The sequence below is a fragment of a genome, unplaced genomic scaffold (assembly GCF_019419815.1).
Source record: "Pyrus x bretschneideri cultivar Hongxiangsu unplaced genomic scaffold, Pyrus_bretschneideri_v1 Contig78, whole genome shotgun sequence".
Taxonomy (NCBI): Eukaryota; Viridiplantae; Streptophyta; class Magnoliopsida; order Rosales; family Rosaceae; genus Pyrus; species Pyrus x bretschneideri.
The window spans coordinates 546,267-567,546 of NW_025999818.1; the positions used below are offsets into that span (position 1 = coordinate 546,267).

A 21,280-nucleotide genomic window follows, 5' to 3' on the forward strand; every position below is an offset into this window, starting at 1 on the left:
GGCGATGGGTCAATGTGCAGACCAAACTCCTCATTTTATGTGGACTAGTATTAGTCGATAACTCGACATGTTTTTCGTATGTAGAAAGCTACTACAAAATTTTCCTAGCACGTTGTTGCGGATCGAAAATTCAACTTTAAATTATTTTGTAAGCACAAACACACACATATTCAAATATAGAGAAATTAAAATGGAGACTGCAGAGCGAGAGTAATGTCTAAATTTATACAATTTATACAAAGAACATTGTCAAATGTCTTGCTATTTACATACAAAAATGGTCAGCCTGCTATTTCCCATTGATAAATATCCTAGTTTTTCATTGGCACTGCCACTTGCAGATAAAACATTTCAAAAGATGAGATTGTTTATAGACACAAAAAAATGGGGAATTGATGTTACGATGGGCTATTTAGACGCATAAAATATGAAGGAACATTGTTCTTGTTTGTACAATGGATGAGAATATTGTTCAGTGCAGTACCAAATGTTTATTCTCGGAGCAGCAGCTGTAGACAAGTTTGTGTTATTGTAAAAAAAAAACAAAAAAAAAGGGAATGTTAAGAGATATGGAATAAGTTTTGTATATGAATGGATTTACACTGCTGAAAAAATAAGAATAAACTGCTAGAATAAGAACGAATTACAAAATGATTTGCTTATTTTGGTAAGAGATTAACAAATCAGGTATAATTTATGAGAGTAAATGTAAGAGCGGATAAAACACTTTAAATAACTGTAAGTTTTATAGAAAAACTTTTCAATCCAACATCATCCAAAACTATGAAATAACAGAATCTATACCAAGATAAAAAATAAATAAAAAATCATATAAACCACCTAGGTATAAAGAAATAAAAAGTAGATCAAAATTCAGGATCGACTTAAGCTTGGAGTTAACAAAATGGTTTTGAGAGTAGTAAATGTTCTGTTGGATTTGAGTTCCTTGTAATGAGATATCGACTCTGCACAAACAGTACAATGGCAAAAATGGTAGCCTATTTAAAAAATGAAACCAAATTAAATAAAGAGAAGGACGCTAAGATGAACGAAATTGAAACCCCAGACAACAAATTGATAGCTAGGAAGAAAGGAAAAAACGTGCATGAATAAAATTTTCAATTTCTAACTGCCCCTAATTTATAATTAAGCTAAGCAAATAAACAGTGAGCACAATACAATCTTAACAATAAGAACTGTCAAATAGCATCATATATTTATGAATTACTTTGCACAGAAATTTCAAAAATAGATAACTAACTTGTAATTTAGAAAGTTTGTCCTCCACTTGCTTATTGATTAAGAATCTAACTTTGGAAGAGAATTTCATGAGCTGCAAAACACAGTGAAACAAAGAAAATCAAACAAACACAAAAGGAGAATTCCATAGTTAGTTATTCGTTGATTATTCGAACTGATTGTGTTTTTACAGGGTTGACTATAATGATATAATTATTTTCATATTTTGTTAGATAACTCAATGTGTGTGTGTATATATTCATAGAGCTATATTGTACTGGTTGTGTTCTTGTAATTTCTATTTTCCCTTTAAAATTTCAAATCCAAAACCACCCATGCTTAAGTCAAGTTAATTCCCGTAAAAAAAATTATATAAAATTTTCTGACACCCATGTAAAACTTTAGCATGCATAGTTCTTTTAATTCCAACACAGAAATATTGGAATTTCCGACAACATACCAATACGAAATCAACTTAAACCGTAAAATCTGAAATTCCAATCCCAAAAACAAACTATAATTTCAAAAACCACAAACACGCAAAACCAAATTAAATCTGCAAACAGTTCAGAGTGATAAACAAAAATTTTATTAATCTCTTATATCTCACAAAAAAAAAATGGATATGCATGACCACTTCAGCTCTTAAAACTAAAAGGAAATATCAAGGTTTCTTACCCAAATCCATCAATTTGAATCAAATCTCTGCAGCCCTGCTTGGAATCCGTCTGAAATCACCTCGATGAACACAAATCTTATACATGCAGAACATTTTAGATTAAGTTGTGAGAATGAGTGATCATGAGATTAAAGAAACAACCAAATTCCAAACGAAGTATTAATTGTTAAATGTACAACATCAACAACAAAACTAAATTTTTACATATGCAACCCAAAGTTAACACTAATAAAAAAAGCATGAATCAAATGCATAAACAAAAGAAGATGTTAAAACATGAGAAAAATTACATGGAAAAGAAAACAATGTTAAATATCTTAGGTGTTCCATTTACAATTATTCTTTATTTCTGTATATTTAAAATACCAATCATTGATTTGGTAGAAACCAACACACAAATTAAACCCTATAAATTATGCAATCATAGTATGAGTAAGTAGGGATCGTTTTATTCCGAGGATTAGAAGGGCGGCTGCTAACCAACACAAATTAAACTTATAAAATTGAAAACTAAGTCAAACTAACAACAAAACAGTGACTGAGGGGATTTCGGACGAATTTAATTTAAACAAAAGTAAAAGGCAGCAAGTAAATTAAGTTGTGAATGAAATATGGATGAAAGGATAGTTCAAGGATTCTTCTCCACACATGAATCATATGCATACAAATCGATTTTCAGTTATTCTTCCTATAAACCATGAATGACAATACCCCAAATTAACTGTGAACAATACTAATTAACTCTCAGATTTTCCAAAGTTCATTGAATTGGACTCAACGACGCAACCAAATTATTCTTCTCAAGTTCCCTAACTATGAAAAGCATGATAGAGATACATCTCAAAGATCATTAAGTTATGTGAAAATCATAAGCTTTGATAAAGCATTCGTAACTATGAAAAGCATGATACTCCTACCAAGAATTTACTTAACTCAATCATGGCTAGTGACTTTTACTACTTACAAATATAAGTTCATAACGATTAGGTGAAATTCCCTTATATTCTAGCATCAAATCCTTGCATGCAAACTAAGTATGCATTCTTAATAAACATACAAGAATAAGTTTTAGTCATGATAAAACACTAAAAGGGAAGTCACTAGCCGCACAAAATCAAGAGGATGAGTTGGTTACAAACTTTCCTCATCGTGACATAACTGCAAGGTGAAGCAGTTATGGTTTTATGCGATCAAAACTGCTGCATGGTCACTCTTCTCGAACACTAGTTCATTAAATACAATCCCTATCAATTGTAGAGCCTCACAAGCCCTAGAGAAGAGAAGAACACATCCTTCATCCTAACCATTTTTCTGCAGTAAACTCATTACTGCAAACCCTAGTATTGATAGCTTTTTGATTGCTTGCTTCTGGTTCATTATGGCAAACTCTGCTAGTAATTTTAAGACATGGAAGCAGCAAATTGAGATGCATCTTGGCATGTTGGAATTCATCATCGCATTCTCTCAAATTCAGCCACCTGAATTAACAGACACAAGTCTAACTTCTGAGAGAGACATTTTTGCTATGTGCGAAATTCAATGGAAGAACACATCAGGGGTGGCATTCAAAAGTGTGACTTAGCAAAGCAGTACATGGCCAAGATTGAAGAAAAATATAAAAGATCTGATAAGGTTGAGACTGATAGACTTGATCGATGGCAAGTTTAGTAGTGTAGGGAGTGTCCAAAGGATCTGCTTAAGCTTGTCAATTTGTCTAACAAGCTTAATGCAATGGATGTAGCTATTGTAGACCACTTCCTTGTTCATTTGGCTTTGTACTCTTTGCCAAATGAATATGAACAAATCAAAGTGAGTTACAATACTCAAAAAGAGACATGGGATATCAGTGAGTTGATTTCCATTTGCTGTCAAGAGGAAGAGAGAATGAAGAAAAGCAATAATGAAGTTGTGAATCTAGTGCAGTATGGAAAAGGAAAGGCCAAAGCTTTTGAACCAACCAAAACTACCACTTTCAAAACAATCAAAGCTGCATTAACCAAGTCAGGTTCTTCTTATCTTGGCACCAAGAAACATGCTCCATTACTACCATAGCTGTCAAAACTAATCTTGCCTCCACTAGCACTGGTCTTAGAATTGACAAAGTTGATATTAAAAGTGTTATCATTGTGGTTCCACTGAGCATTTGAGAAAGAAGTGTGCTGCTTTTAAAGCTTGGCTTATTAAGAAAGGGATTTCAAAACCTGAAGGACCAAAGTAAGGAGCATTACAATGTCCAAGTTGGAAATGGAAAAAAAGTCAATGTTGAGTCAGTTGGTCAAGTCATGTTAAAACTCTCTTCTAGTTATGTTTTAGTGTTAAATAATATCCTTTATGTACCTTCCATAAGAAGGAACTTACTTTTAGCTTCAATGTTTGTAAGGGATGGTTTTTCTTTCATTGGTGATGACAATTGTATTCATTTTTTCCTTTAAAATAAGTATGAAAATTTGCTTGGTTATGCATCATTCAATGGAGATCTCTGGCAGTTACAATGTTCTTATTTTCATGAATGTCTCAATGTGGAAACCTTAGCTCCTAAGAGATTGGTCACTAATAATGATTCTTCCATGTTATGATATCAAAGATTAGGACACATCTCAAGAAAACGATGCTGAGATTAATGAAAATGGGACTATTGCAGCACTTAAATTTTGAAGGGAAAACCACTACATCTATTAAAAAGACTAGTTCCACTAGAAGCCAAGGTCTATTAGAAGTCATTTACACAGATGCTTGTGGTCCATTTCCAACAAGGATAATTTGTGGGAACTGTACCTTTGTGCTCTTCATAGATGACTACTCTAGGTAAACTTATTTGTATTTAATCTCTGAAAAATCTCAAGTGCTAAATTATTTTAAAATTTATAAATTAGAAGTGGAAAAACAACTTGGGAAACAAATTAAAGTAGTAAGATCAGATAAGGGAGGTGAATATTTTGGAAGGTATCCAAAAATGGGACAACAAAAAGGGACCCTTTGCTTTGTTGCAGCAAGAAGGGAACATAGCACAATTTACAACACCAGGAACCACATCTCAAAATGCATTTGATGCTAAAATATAAGGGAGTTTACCTAATAGTTATGAACTTATATTTACAAGTAGTGGAGGTTGCTAGTCACGATCGCGTTAAGTAAATTCTTGGCAGGAGTATCATGCAGTTCATAGTTCCAAATGTCATGTCAATGCTTATGATTTTCACATAACTTAATGATCTTTGATATGTATCTCTATTATGCAGTTCATATAGGGAACTTGATAAGAATAATTTGGTTGCGTCGCTGAGTCCAATTCAATGAATTTAGGAAAATCTGATGTTTAATTTGTGCAGTTACCGGTTAACTTGGGGCATTGTCATTCATGGTTTATAGGAATAATAACTGGAAATCGATTTGTATGCATATGTGTCATGTGTGGAGAAGGACCCTCTAGCAAGCTTTTCACCCCCTTAAGTCACCTGAATTCCGTGCAACCTTTACTTAGTTCTGCAACTTATTAGTTTTAAGTCAATTTTCATCCAAACAAACCCCCCTTAGTATTTCGTGTCAATTTACTTAGATTTTCGTCCAAATCACCCCTTAGTGCTTGTTTTGAGTTATTTGAGTCAGTCTAGCTTAGTTTTGTGTTATTTGAGTCTAGTTTTCAATTTTTGAGTTAAGTTAGTGTAGATTAGCATCTCTTGTAATCCCCGACCTAGAACGATCCCACTTTCATATACTACAAGTATCAAAAAGAGGGTTTTAATTTGTGTTAGTTTCTACCACTATCACTAGTGTCCGGCAAACTTTAAATGCACCAGTAATGACAACAAAGGAAAATCCACATCCGGTCGGACATGGAAATTGTTGACAGAAAATTTGTAAACATGAATCTCTCTGGTCAACAACTCATTTCTCTCACACAAGGCAACTGTAGCTACACCAACGCAGAGGTGCGGGATGATGAACTGGAGTTCTCAATATCATAACAATCTGGATGCCAGAGATTCATTACATCCCATTCGTAATATTTTCGTGACAGCGTTAATATACAAAACCATAAACGAAAGTAGTCCTCACCAGGGATTTTACAGATAAAAATGAAAGTCTTGTAAATTTGTAATAGAAAACGGAAGCGAAATTCATCTCATCCTGCTTTACAGCTGCAAACCGGCAATTTCCACAGCACATGCTTCGTCGCTCCCAAAGAGAAACGTTTGTGAACGCTAAACGTATCAAGCTCTAAAGAATGATCGTCGTATAAAATATTAAGAGAGTTCCTCCTTGTTGAACTTGTTCCAAGCTTCCTGTTCCAGTAAGAAACCAACGCTTAATAAAGCCTTAATATAGATACTTTGCTTGTATTAAATATTTGATGCGTTGATAGAGGTACCTTAAGGATATCGAAAACCTTCTCTGCAGTATATTTTTGTTCCAGACTAGCACCTTTCTGTTGAACCTTATCAGGATGGACACACAATGTGGCCTTTCTATAAACCTTTTTGACTGAACCAGAAGTGATCAAATCTGTCAATGAAACGGGTTCCCATCCAGATTCTGCCCAAAGGACCTGTTAATCATTCCCGAAAAGAACAAATTAGTTGGTACTCAACAGGTTTTATGACATCTTGGGTGATGACGCAAATAAGGCCCAAATTCTAAACAACTCAGAAATCGAAGGTCAAACATTATTGTACAAGAAAGCAAGTGAAAGTTTCAATTTTCTTTCAGACGTCATTGTACACGTAACTCTAACATACTGCCTTCAGATGTTGTGAACGCGTAATTTTGAAATCTTATAAAGCTCAGAATTCAAGTGAAAGATAACTAAAAAACCGTTTAAACTTTTATAGTAAGATGTTCAAAAAACAAAGAAAAGGGGAAGACAAAGGACAGCCGATCATTTATGGTGCACTCAAAAACTATAGTTTATGCAAAATATTCAAAGCATACTTCTATGTAATATTACATACAGATTGCAAGGATGACAGTAATGCGCGCATGTTGCCTTCTTTCCCATAAGACCAGCTCTTTATTTTAATATCCAAATTCTCGGCAATTCTCTGCAAAGCAATATGAATAATACAACTAGGTCAATAAATATAACAACTGTGATGTAAAAACAAAACCATATAAAAGCACGAAATACAAGCCACTCCTAGACCCAAAAGATATAATTTACAGCATATTTTAAGATTGAAGATAGATAACCAACCAATTTGTAAAGAATCCCCATGCACAAAATCATGAAATACGTGCCAATGCAATGGATTAAATAATACTTACACGTCTATCTTCTTGCTCCTGCCGAGTCTTCCTATCACGTTGGTTCATATCAGCCACTGCTTGCAACTAATTAAGGAGGAAAAGAACAGTCAAATTATGCCAGAGTATAGATACAAAAATAGTTAAGCCTAAATCTACAATAAATTCGCAGGCCAGTCCATCATGAACATTATCTATGTTCTATAGATCTTAGATCCAGCATCAAGATGATGTAGCTGAACCTTACGAGGATAAATAACATTTAATTTTTAATAACTGTTTTTCACCTAGCTTATGACTGAGTAACATTATGCTCAAATTGCGAACATTGCATTATCGCAGTGCAGGTAATAACATGGAAAGGGGTCAAAAGAACGAAACAAACCCCGAAGGTATAGTAAATTTTAGAATAAAAAAGGTCTTGTACAATTCATGTTTGTTTATTGTGTCCTTTTCCAAGTAACTTCTCTCTATCTGCTCCTCACTTTAGCTAGTTCATTTGTATGGACCTTCCTTTTGCAGTCATCAAAACACAAAAAGAGACAAAGAAGAGCAATAAAAGAAAAACAGCAAAGTGATAAGAGAGAGAAACACAGACCGCACGCTGCTGTGATCTCTGGTGACGTGCCAATCTGGCTCTTCGTCTTTCTTCACTTTCGCCTTCAACTTCCTCAAATTCTACAAACCCAGTGGAAGCTGATGCAAACAATAATATCATAGAAATCGGCAAAACAAGAGGCTTTTCTACAAATGAAGTAGAACTTTTAACAACTAATTACCTCCATCCATCGAAAAAAGGCCATCAAAAAGACCAGTTGCAGATGAAGACTTCTTCATGCTATTTGAGGTAACAGATGCCCTTTGGGGCGTAGGTCTTCCTCTGTTGTTTGTCTGCGAATCAAATACTGAGTCCTGGAAATTGCACGAGTTAAATAACTACATAAGTCACTGGTGTTGGAAATAGCATCTTACTAAAGTTATGCTTCTCACCAAATTTGTAGGTTTTGACCTTGGTACACTGTTTGATCTGAAACCCATTAGATCATCTTCAATCAATCTGCCTCGTCTGGTGGCTGAGGTCTCTACCCTTTCTTCATAAGAAGGAACATTTGTGCGTCCAGTTGCATTATTTCGCACCGTAGCTCTGGCAAATTCCTCAAGTTCATCAATAGAAGACACACCAGAGCTCCTTTCTGCAATCAATTAAGTGTGTAATGAAGGGAAAAATAAAATTCAACTTTGCTTTTTAACTTGAGGAAGGAGGAAAACCTTTATCTCCCTTTGAAGCTTGTGCTGACTTTGGAGGGGATTTCAACTTTGTGGAACTATTTGATGAAACGCCGGGTTTTGCTCCTCCAGAATTGCTGAGCTTACTGATCTGTTCCAGTTCTGAAAAAATATCGGAGGAATCATATCCAAGTGTTGAAGCTGAAGTAGAAACTGACTCTAACACCACAAAGGGGTCGTCCATAGATGAACCGAAGTTTGATTTAGTTGAATGAACGGTTGATGGCAGAGGACGATTTTCGGGTGCTCTGAACATAAAGATTTTAAAATGAGAACATCCGCGTTTCTTACCCAGGTTACTTATAGGGACATTAGTAACTACATTATGGCATCCATACACAAAAGTCATACAACTTGCTATGATCAAGTAAGTCGGAGTAATCACATCCGAGAACAAACCAAGGTAACACGCACATTTGAACAACATTTCCATTTTCATTCAACAGAAGTATAAGAGTAATTTACAACAGTAAATGCAGTAGGCTGAGACAGCGATGAGACTAAACTGTGCTGCATTATATATGGAATGTTAAACTGGAAAAAAACAACACAATGTATCACCGAAATTACGAAAAATCTAATGAAATCCCATCTTTTAATGATTAAGCTAGCCATAAAAAGAAGATCATCAATTGACATTAAACTAAGACGACATAAAAAAAATTGATTAACTGATTAACCTATCATTCGGTTGATCAAAACAAACATACCCATTATTGGAAGGGGTGCTTCCACCAAACCCCGGAATCAAATCATCAAAATCGCCTCCCTTCTTGGCCACCTTTCCGGCCGAATTAACATTTCTATCGTTCTTCACGTTCAATCCTTGCAATTTTTGTCTCACTCCGCTAAGATCACCCAGCAAGTCATCAACCGGAGCACTCTGCTTCGAACCGGAAGCAAATGACCCGAAAATGTCATCATCTTTTGCACTACTCTTACCAGAACTAGAGCTCTGAAGGCCAGGCATTCCAGCAAACACATCGTAGTCATCATTATAGCCACCAAACGACGACGTTTTCGCATTCGAACCCACAAACATCGAGTCGAAATTGAAAGAAGAGCCACCCGACTGCTTTACTGGCTTACTGGGTGCGGTGAAGATGTCGTCGTAGTCGTCCAATCCTCCAAAGCTGCGTGTTTTGTCGTTAGAGCTCGACTGGAAAAGCCCGTTCGGACCATCAAAGAAGGACGCGTAATCGGAATTGGGATTGACGGGAGGAGATCCGGAGGAGTACGACGACGTTTTGGTGCTTACACCCGAACCGACCCCGAAGTCCCAGGATTGGGCGTCGTTGGCGGCAGCGGGTCGTTTCGATGAGGCCATCGGAGCCGATTTTCCTTGGGGCTTCAACCCAAATCGCTCCGTCAACACACCGAACTCGTCCATATCGGAATTCGACAGAAATTGGTCACAACTGAGCTACAAAGAAATCGAATTTTGGGAAAAGAAAAGGTGGGTTTGATCGAGCTAAGAAAAACTCTGAGAAAATTACGAACTTTAAAAATCTGTGTTTTGTATAATTTTGATATATGATCTACAGATTCTACAGTGCGTGTAATTTGAGGGGGAGGGAGAAAAAATGAAATTTTCTGCAGGAAAGGGGGAATTGGGTTTCAGATGGCGAGGACGAATTGGCGGCGATCGGGTGATGGGGAGAGTGAGAGAGAGGGAGGGAGGAGGGCGTTGGATAGTTTTCCGGGGATTTGTGTGAAAGAACGCGGCTTTTCTCTTTTTTCTTACTATCTCTGTCTCTCGCGATTCCCCTCTCTGTCTCTCTCTCTCTGTAGTGGCAGACCACGACAGTTGCCACGCAGCTTCACAAATGCTATAATTTTTTTATGAGAATTATTATTAGCACTCCAAAAATCTTATTTTATATTCCAAACTTTCTATATTAAGAAAGAAAAATACACTTATGAGTAGTGTAGAATAAGATTTTTGGAATGCCAATAACACTTCCATTTGTGATTTATTCTTCAATTTTCACTTTTTTTTTTTTTAATTTCATTGGATTTTAAAAAGTTTTTTTTATTAGCACCCATATAATATTAAATCCACCTCAAATGTGCAATGACAATTTTAACTTCATAAAGTTAAATAAAAAACCTAAATACACCCCAAATCACAACTTTAACATGTATATCCTACAATTATTTTTCTTCAACTCTCAAAACCAATCTTATCCTCTATTGTAGTACAAAACCTAAATCAATGAAATCACAAACACATTGATCACAACTTTAGAGCACAGGGATATTGATCAATAGCCTTCTGATTTTCATTCACCGTACCACTACAAACTTCATCTCCGTATGAAATCAACAAATCTGCCTTGTTATGACGATTTTCACAGAGGGGACTCAGAATTTGCAGATTCTCATTATGGCGCTTCAAATTACACCCAAACAGGAAGGGAAGGAGAGGAGCGTCCAAGTCAAGCTACTCGCCCCTTTGGCTGTGATACCAAAAGCTCTCGCAGATGCACATATGATTGGTTGTTTTGTACATACAATGAAAATCTTCAATCCAATGATTCATGGGGACATTCTATCAACCCCACATTCTTCTTCAACCTGGTTTTATTGAGTAAAATTTTTTTTTTTTAAAATGTGGAGTGGAGTGTAGGTAAAAAAATGTGGGGTGTATGTTGAGAGTATGGGGTGTGAGGGTATTAAGATCAACTCCAGCATTTGTAGTAGCCCGGTGGACCGGGGACTTTTTCAAGTCAATTGCCTCCCTTCTTTGCTCCAACCCATGCAGGTGATTGGGCTGAGGGGGGGCCCGAGTGAGAGGGAGGGCTCAAATCGCAGGCTCGACCGCCTGAGGCCAGATGATCCAAGACTGACGTCAGCCATGTAATTAAAAAAATTTGCGTCAGGCGTATGTTGCACAAGTGTGCGTGGGGGCACGTCATTGACAGCTTTTCAGTCAGTGGGGCCCATGATTTGATTTTGAAATTTTACCATTTCCTGGGGGCACGCGGCAGCTTCTAGGCCATTGGATTTCAACGGATAATTATTCTGGACCATTGGATTTCCAACAGTAAAAAAAAATTCAAACCTCCTCCAAACGACTAGATGACATGGCACAATATCAGCTGTTGGATTTCAAATCAACGGTCCATGTTATTCGCCTTTAAAAATTAAAAAATTAAAAGAAAAAAAAAGAAAAAAAATCAGAAATCTTACCATTGTGCGATGTGGCACAATTTGGAGGGTTGGATTTCAATTTTTTTTAATCCAACGGCATAAATTAATTAAGTTAATAAAAAAATTTAAAAATTAAAAAAAAATTATTTTACTTTTGTATAAATACATTCTCATTATCTTCTACCTTCCACCACAATTTCATATTTTCTCAAATACTTTCAACCACATTCCAATCTTTCTCTCAAGGTTTCAATCCAATTGGTTTCCAACAAAATGACTAATGATGCAGGTATGAATTGGACACTTATTGAAGATGTTACATTGTGTTCTAGCTAGGTTGAAGTTACTCATGATCCGATAACGGGTAATGAGATGTAGTTGCGAGAAATGTGGAGTCTTATTCATACCCTTTTTCTTGAGAAAATTGATGGGAAAGAACGAAAGAATTGTTGTCCAGTCGTTGGAGAATACTCAGCCAATCATTTACTCATTAGAGAAACGCCTTGGCACAAGCTAGTAGTAATATTTGAAGTGGAGAAAATTTTGCAGATCAGGTAACAATATATTATTTATTTGTTTGTACCATACCCAAATTTACATTAGCTACTTTGATTATAATTATTTCTTCTCCTGCATTGTGTAGACACTTCAAGCACAAGCTTGGTATAATGCCAAAAACAAAAACAAATCATTCACCCCGTGGGAATGTTGGAATATTGTCAAGGATTGTCCTAAATTCAGAGTTGTGCATGTCGGTCCAAAAGTTGTCATGAACAACACCCAACTACACTCTACGCCCGATCATGACTTGCATGTTCATGAAAGAAACACAGAATAAGTGCCGAAAGCGACCCCTGAACAAGGGTTGGGGTTGACCCGTTATCCAAGTAGGCCTCAAGGTAAAAAGGCTTCAAAAAGAAAAGGGAGTGCTTCCAAGGTGAACTTGCTCGCCAAGGTGAATTGACTTTGGATCGGGAAATGGCTAAATTTGAGGCTGATAAGGCTGAGATGAGGCAAAAGTTCCAACTGCTGAGAGATTATTTCAAGTTAATGAGAGAGAAAGAGAGCTACTTAGGCAAGAAAGGGAAGATCGTAAAGAAAAATGAAGGGCTCAACAAGATCATGACATTATGAATGAGCCTGTAGAGGTGATGTCTCCAAATTCTAAATATTTTTGGAATTCGGAGAAAGTGGACGTGGTGCGAAGGAGGCGTGCAAGAGAAGCGAGAACAATAAAAGATGGTCCTAGCACCACAAATTAGTTAGGTGATGATTTTCCATTCACAAGGGACTAGGGAATTTGTTTTTAATCGGAGCCCATAATTTTCCAATCACTTTGAGTTGTAATTTCTTATTTATTGAATAGAGTACTTTATGTTGTTTACAATTTATTGAATTTAGTACTTTGTTTAAACTAAGAGTATATTTATTTAATTTGGTACTTTATTTAAACTAACAGAATCTTTATTCAAAGGACATAAACACACCAAATAAAATTACATAAACATACCAAATAAAATTAAATAAACACACCAAATAAAAACAAACACACTGAATGAACTTAAGTTTCTTGAGCTTGTTTCAATTCCCACTAGTGCTCTATCAAGTCAATTTGCCGGGCTTTGTGAATGTATGAGTCATGAAGTGAAGTATATCGTTGAATGAGCCCTTCATTGTAACGTCCATCCTTTTGTAATGGCTCATGTTGCATAGGTTCTTCGGTGGCATCATGAGCACAATATATTTATGTTTTGGAATTGTTCATCATGTCTGGCTCATATTCATCAATGGCATCATAATCATGCTCATACTCATCTTCCACAATCATGTTGTGAACACGCTGGAAAAACCGTTGCATCTCATTGAAGAAATACTTGTTTGAAATCGCACCCGCACCTGATCTGACACGATTGTGTCCACCACCACTCCTGCTGCTTCACGATTTCCCAGAACCTGCACCACACCATCCTGCTGCACCACGACCACTACTTCGCACTTGCCTGATGCACGATGTACTTGACAGCATCGCACCCATCTACACCCGCACCCATTAAAGCTGCATCTCTCGACCCTAATCGAACTATGTGATCCACAGTTCTCATGATCTGACGATCGGTTTTCTTGTCCAGAAGCTCTTTACTCCACAAGGTGCTACATTAGTTGTCTGCTTGGATTGGTTATTGAACCAAAAGGCCCACAATCTTGTCTGATAGTTGTTTGTTAGCCTACATTGCAAAAGGAAGTGAACATGAAGGAAGGAGACGACTTGTTTGCAATTAAGGGAAGATGAAAGGAAATAAACGTCAAATAATGAGTAATGCTAAAGAGACTAAATTTGTAGATAAAATTTTGAAAACTAAAAGACATGGAAGTTGATCGTTAGTTCATTACTTAAATGTTGATAAACAAACTTATTCATATTGGTGACGCATCATTTAGTTTGCAAATTTAGTTTCCCCATTACCCTTAAATAATAGGGTAAATCTCAGTTTACTACTCTCAAGTTTCGTGGTTTTCAACATTTGGTACATGAAGTTTTTTTCGTACTAGAGTCATACCTAAAGTGTTAATTTTGGAACAGTCTTATACATCTATTAGTCTAGCTGTTAAGTCTCCGGTTAACTGATGACATGGCACCCATGTGGATAATGACTGGATGCCACGTGTCATTAAAGGGTTCACGTGGAAATTAAAAATTAAAAAAAAACATTTTTTTAACCAAATAAAAACCCTTTTGTTACTCGTCTTCCTCCCAGAGGAAGTTCGATCCGCCCATCCATCCCCAATCCCCTCCTCCATTCTCTCTTCCGCGTCCCACCCAACCTTCCTCTCCTACCTCACCCTCTGGCCACCTCTTCTTCCAGATTAGCTGGACCCACTTTTCCCTGCAAATACCTCAAAACCAATGGAGACTACGAAGAGTTCTTACACAAACTCTAATCTCCTTCAAGAACATCCAGTAATTTGATTACAAAAGCAAAACCCAATTACCGGAATCCAAAATTAAAATTATCAAAAGCTAAATCTTCTAGGCCACACAATTGCCTCCTGTAAATTCTACTTCAAACTGAAAAATTCAAGCAAAACCCAATTACCCAACAACCACCTGCAAATCAAACTAAAATATTCAAACAAAATTCAATTACCCAACAACTTCTGCAAATCATAAACTCAAAATTGGGCATGTGGGAGGACAGGACTTGTGAGCTTGTTCACTTTGTGAACCTTCTCGTTGCAAGCCCAGCACACGGTGGGAGGACAGAAATCATAAACTCAAAAATAGATGCTTGCAGCGATTTGACGAGGGGGAAGGCTAATTGGATACTCACGGTGGGTATTTGATGAGGTGGGTCCGGCTAATCTGGAAGAAAAGGTGGCCGGAGGGTAAGGTAGGAGAGGAATGTTGGGTGGGACGCATAGGAGAGAAGGGAAGAGGAGATAGGGGATGGATGGGCTGATATAACTTCCTCTAGGAGGAAGACGAGTAACAAAAGGGTGTATTATTTTATTTTATTTTTGTGATAAAATTTTTTTTTAATTTTTTTAATTTTTAATTTCCACGTGGACCCCCTTAATGACACGTGGCGCTCAATCATTGTCTACATGAGCATCACGTCATCAGTTAACTGGAGACTTAACAACTAGACTAACGGATGTATGAGACTGTTCCAAAATTAACACTTTAGGTATGACTCTGGACGAAAAAAACTTCATGTACTAAATGTTGAAAACCACAAAACTTAAGAGTAATAAACTGAGAATTACCCTAAATAATAATACCTAATGACACTACGACTCAATCAAAATATGACATATTGTAAAATTTAACTATGGTTTTTTAGTTTCATAATTACATAAAAATGAGAATCTATTATAAAGATAAAAAGAAAAAGACCAATCACCTAGCCCTCCACCTAAGAATTCGCCCCTCCCTGGTAGAAGCTGATGTCAAGCATCGTTTGACTAAACTTTGAGAGAAAAAGCTTTATATTTTCCATTCTCAAAGATTTTTCTATCAAGGTTTGCACAATATTTTGAAAATTTGTGTTTGCAAAAAGAAAATGGTTCATCACCTAAAAAATAAATAAAACGAGAGAAAACAAATTAGAGTTCAATCATATGTAGTCGTTTTCAAGACCAAAGTCTAAACAATTCCAATTAATTCACTGAGAGAAAATATGAAATGATGGGATTTCAATTGTCACATCCCGGCTCGGGGTGGAACCACTTCCCGGGCCCGCTCCACCACCGTAGCACGATATTGTCCGCTTTGGGCCCCGACCACGCCCTCACGGTTTTGTTTCTGGGAACTCACACGAGAACTTCCCGATGGGTCACCCATCCTGGGAGTGCTCTCGCGCGTTACTCGCTTAACTTCGGAGTTCCTATGGAACTCGAAGCCAGTGAGCTCCCAAAAGGCCTCGTGCTAAGTAGGGATAGGAATATACATTTAAGGATCACCCCTGGGCGATGTGGGATGTCACAATCCACCCCCCTTAGGGGCCCGACGTCCTCGTCGGCACACACGCGACCAGGGTTAGGCTCTGATACCAAATTGTCACATCCCGGCCCGGGGCGGATCACTTCCCGGCCCCGCTCCACCACCATAGCACGATATTGTCCGCTTTGGGCTTATTCCCTCACGGTTTTGTTTTTAGGAACTCACGAGCAACTTCCCAGTGGATCACCCATCATGGGATTGCTCTAGCCCCCTTCTCGCTTAACTTCGAAGTTCCTACGGAACCCGAAGTCAGTGAGCTCCCAAAAGGCCTCGTGCTAAGTAGAGATGGAATATACATATAAGGATCAGTCCCCTGGGCGATGTGGGATGTCACAATCCACCCCCCTTAGGGGCCCGACATCCTCGTCGGCACATTTCCGGCCAGGGATAGGCTCTGATACCAAATTATCACATCCCGGCCCGGGGCGGATCATTTCCCGGGCCCGCTCCACCACCGTAGCACGATATTGTCCGCTTTGGGCTTACCATTCCCTCACGGTTTTGTTTTTGGGAACTCACGAGCAACTTCCCAGTGGGTCACCCATCATGGGATTGCTCTAGCCCTCTTCTCGCTTAACTTCGGAGTTCCTACGGAATCCGAAGCCAGTGAGCTCCCAAAAGGCCTCGTGCTAAGTAGGGATAGGAATATACATTTAAGGATCACCCTTGGGCGATGTGGGATGTCACATCAATTCTTTGAAGACAAGGGAGATTTAATACATAAACTGGAGGAACGGGATGAAAGGAACAAGCATCCCTTAGGAAACTGATCAACCCATATTAAAGTTCTTTTTCCACCTTTAGACTTGCAATTGAAGCTTTTCCGGTGGAGGGACAAACATCTCGTAAGGGGGGGCAAGACAAAGACAATGAGAAGGGGATTTCTTAGAAGAATTCCACTTGGACTGGTAGTGAGAACCCGGTCTCCAGTAGCTAATTGGGAAGGTTCGAAACAGATTGACCGGATCAATAGAGGAGGGGTGGGGTGTTTTTGTTTTATTTTAGTTTTAACGATGAAAATAATATTTTTAAGTTTTTTTTTAGGTATAAAAAATTTTAGTTAAATTTTATCATGTGTCAAATTTTGATTGAATAGTAGTGTCATTAGGCATTATCCAGTGGCATGTTGAGCCCCACATAAGATTTTCTCCACATGGGTGACTTGACAAGGTGGTTGTTAGGCTTGTATTGGGAAGTACGTTGTTGGCCACCGCAAGGGTCACTAGTTTGTTTGGATTGGTGACCACTTGAATGACGTTATGAACATGGCAAATTAAATATTTTGCTTATTTTTTTGGAAGTTTGTTCGAAAATTTGCACTTGCATTGGAAGTTTGCACTAGTACTTGCATTGGCAATTTGGCATATGTACTGACATTGGAATCTTGCATTGGCATTGGCATTGACAATGACACTGGAATCTTGCACCAGCATTGGCATTGGTACCTTACAATTAAACTGATCAAATTTCATATGGGAATTGGTATCAGAAGTTAGCATAACAGAGCTTTGCATTCACATCTGTCTATTGGTAAACCCATGTTGTGTATCCCTAGGAGTTTGACAGGAGTGTTGAAAAATATTAATATTTAGGTTTATTTTAATGTTTGGTTTTTTGGGTCTAGCTCGTTAGTATTAAGGTTTCATTTCCTTGTTTATTAAGGTTATGTTAGTTTTCTATATATATATATATGATACTTTGTGACTCTATAGGATAAGAAGTCAATTATGATGTAGTCCATTCGAGTAATGTAGCAGTCTCGGCGAATTTGTATATTTGTTCGTTTTCAATAATATTCTTAGTTTTTTAATCCCTTGGTTTACTTGTTCGTTATGTGTACTTTAATTTTCAACTATCATAACATAAGACATACATATGGACCATTATTGTATGTTTTGCATAAATTATTATTATTATTATTATTTTAGAAAAACACTTGTATTGCATCATACATTTTTAACTGTTTTCATCTGAGGCTTCCACTCAGTTTAACTAATATGTTGTGTACATGTTTGACTTGAGTGGACGTCACGCCCGTGTGGTATTTGTCTTAGTTAGAAATTTATGTGTTGCATTAATAGTTAAATGATCTATGAATAGAGTTAGTGTTGATTGCATATAAGATTAGAGTTAGTGTTGATTGCATATAAGATTAGAGAGGTTTTTATAGGCTTTTATTATACGAAGCAGTTTAGAGTAGATGAAATTTTATGCCAAATTACTGTATTAATCAAATTATCAATCCTACCATATCAAATTATTGTGAAAATTTGTATCATTTGGTAAAGGTACGATATTTGTATGAAATGATACATTTTCGATACGATAATGGTATCCAAAACTATTACCGGTGGTATATTGTATTGAAACAATATTATTAATAATATATATACATTTTATTAATTTATATGTAACTATATACTATGTGATTATTATTAATGATTATTCTTGTATATTTCACTTTTTCCTAGTCCTTCAGCATCTCCTTTCTCACCTTTGCTTGATTTTTTGTTTTTTTTTTTCGGTAACACTCTTTGTTTGTTTCTTCAATTGTACAAGGAAATAGAAGTGGAAACAAGTAAGAATGTTTTAATTTATTTAGTAAATTAAATGATATTCAACTTTAATTCTTGTTTTAAATGCTACTAATATGTTTTTTTTTTTTGGTAATGTATGCTTGATACAAGCTCAACCTTAATTTTCTACAAGCTCAAACTTGAAGAATTGATCAATGAATTTTTAACTCGGATACATTAGAACACTTTCAATTTTCGTTTGGTTTGAAATTTTAACTTCTATTTGGGTTTTCCAATTTTCATTTGGTTTGAAATTTAACTTCTATTTAGGTTTGTAAACTTAACTTCTATTTGATTTGGTTTGTAACTTTTATTTGGACTATAACCTTAATTTTTATAATGAATCTTGATGCATTATCTGATTTACTTTATGTGTGTGAATTGTGAAGATGAATGAAAATTGATGAATCTTGAATTTAGGCTACAATATATGAGATAAAGGCATAAAAATTGAAGACAAAAAAGCGTCTAGGGCTTGAATTGGACCGAAAAATTTTAGATTTCGGCCCAAAAAGTGGTTCAAAGTAAATTAGCAATTACCATTATCATATCATGTCAACTAAACTATTTAGCATACTGAAATTCGGTATACCGAAAATTTGACACAATAATGATAATAGATTTTGTATACCAAAAGTTTGGTTTGGTAATTTGTATGGAGTTTTTGATACAGTAGCTGTATCAAACTCACCCCTAATTTAGAGAGCTCTGGCTTTGATTTTTATTTTTGGTAAAAACACCTTGACAGAACATGGTGAAACTTCTATTACTAATAGAACAAATTTACAACAAAGACCCAAAACATGTACACAAAGCAAAATGGGACCTTTCAAACAAAACAACAAATGCTGGACCAAGTGATTAGACCCAAAAACACACAAACCAAAAAAAACCCTAGTTCTTCTGCTACTAAAGCCGTCGCAACTTCTCTTGATCAACTTGACCAATATACCCTGACGAAAGCCAGAATTTGAACCTAACAACGCCTCAAAAAAGGTAGGAAAAAGACTCCATCATCCAACAACCAATCCCTCTTCGATTGCAGCCACCAAGTAAAAGAAATCAAAGAAGCTAGTGGGATTCTGTTAGGACCTTAGAATTATTAGACAGTTGTCAAGTCTAACCTTTATAGTATTTTGTCTTGTTCTGGTAGACTTGGTTTCATCCGACGGTAATGAGGGTAAAGTTATGTCTCAATCTGAGCTCTTCCTCTCTAGGGTTGTATATAAGGAAAACTAATGAAAAGGGCTTGAAAACTTTGAGTTTTAATGATAAGGACAAAATAAAGGGTAAAGAGAATAGTACCAGGATTGACTTTTTAGTGTAAAAATGTGGTTTTTCTTTAAAGTGAACAGTACCATGGGCTTTTCGTTAAAACTCCCTAGTATATATGCCCCCTTTCACTTTTTTGGGAAAGGTATGAAATGAAATGAAAAATTTGATGCTTTAGAATTTCTTTTCCTTTTCTCTGTTCTTTCTGCACTGTTCTATTACTTGGATCCTATCATCTGGTATCAGTGACAGGTTGGTGCCATCCATAGGCAAGAGCAAGGCCTGTACAGTGGTGGTCAACACCATGAAGGCCGACCCTGAACTCGAATACCAACAACACCAAATCCTAGAGCAGCTTAATGGTTTCCATGATTCGGTGTCCTTGCTCGACAGTCGCCAGAAATCGTTCCAATCGAATCTGACGGACATTCAGGCTTCTTTGGTTAATATTAGCCTTGTCCATAACCACCTCATAGAGGAGATTTATGCCTCCAAGAACCACCCACCCCCGTCCACCACCCCCTCCCAAATCTCAATCGGTTCCCTTCACATTCCCCTTAGTTCCTCTTCCACCCTGCTACCCCCACTTTCCCAACCCCTTCCCTCTGCCCCTTCTCCAATCTAAGGACCCCCTACTTCTGTTCCCCCTCTCTCCTTTACACTCTAATCCCTGGTTACCCACAACCCTTTCATATCCACTTCACCTCTACCACCACCTTCCTCCTTCCATCTTCCCCACCAGCCCCCCTTCCCTCATACACCACCATTCCCCTTCCACGAACCGACACACATGAAGATTGAGCTCTCCCACTTGTCTGGTGATGACCCATATAGTTAGCTTGCCTTAGCCAATGAGTATACGGATTACCATGCCGTCAATGCCGCCAACCGGGTCATTATTGCGGGTCTCCACTTCTCTGGGGATGTTACCTTATGGTTCAAATGGTATAAATTGCATATTGGGTCTGGGCTTTGGGCCACTTTTACAGACTCCCTTCTCCAACGGTTTGGGCCGAGCGACTAATTGAATTTCCATATGTTTTTTTTCCCATGTCACTCAGAAAGGCCCCCTAGAGGCTTACATTAATGACTTCATTCGGTTGTTTTGCTGAGCCCAGGGATGGTCTGACTCCCAACTCCTTGGGGTTTTTCTGGGTGGGCTCAAATTTGAACTTCAAGATAACGTTTTGGCCCAAGAACCTTTTTCGTTAACCTGCACCATTGAGTTAGCCCAAATTTACGACAACAAGCATCAACATCGTATAGGTCCATTTCGCCTCTTCCCTACCCGTTCCCCCATCATAGCCTCTGCATCATTGTCATCTCCTCCAC

The 21,280-nt window shown here is 37.2% G+C and overlaps 1 protein-coding gene across 1 annotated transcript; it reads right to left on the reverse strand.

Moving 5' to 3' along the window:
* Window positions 1–5,855: 5,855 nt before the first annotated feature.
* LOC103962862 (auxilin-related protein 2) lies at window positions 5,856–10,213 on the reverse strand. Its single transcript, XM_009375630.3, has 9 exons — window positions 9,157–10,213; window positions 8,429–8,694; window positions 8,150–8,352; window positions 7,939–8,071; window positions 7,758–7,855; window positions 7,181–7,246; window positions 6,868–6,957; window positions 6,288–6,464; window positions 5,856–6,201 (listed from the first exon to the last, which is right to left on the reverse strand). Exons 1-9 carry the CDS (start codon window positions 9,834–9,836, stop codon window positions 6,163–6,165), a joined length of 1,752 nt encoding a protein of 583 aa, XP_009373905.2. The 5' UTR covers window positions 9,837–10,213; the 3' UTR covers window positions 5,856–6,162.
* Between the last annotated feature and the right edge of the window lie 11,067 nt (window positions 10,214–21,280).

What these genes read in the sequence shown, in the direction of transcription:
- LOC103962862 (XM_009375630.3), bottom strand. Translation starts at nt 9,836, where the DNA reads ATGGACGAGTTCGGTGTGTTGACGGAGCGATTTGGGTTGAAGCCCCAA. An exon ending in AGCACCCCTTCCAATAATGG is followed by an intron (nt 8,695 to 9,156) that starts GTATGTTTGTTT and finishes CTTTATGTTCAG; the next exon opens with AGCACCCGAAAATCGTCCTC. An exon ending in AGCTTCAAAGGGAGATAAAG is followed by an intron (nt 8,353 to 8,428) that starts GTTTTCCTCCTT and finishes AATTGATTGCAG; the next exon opens with AAAGGAGCTCTGGTGTGTCT.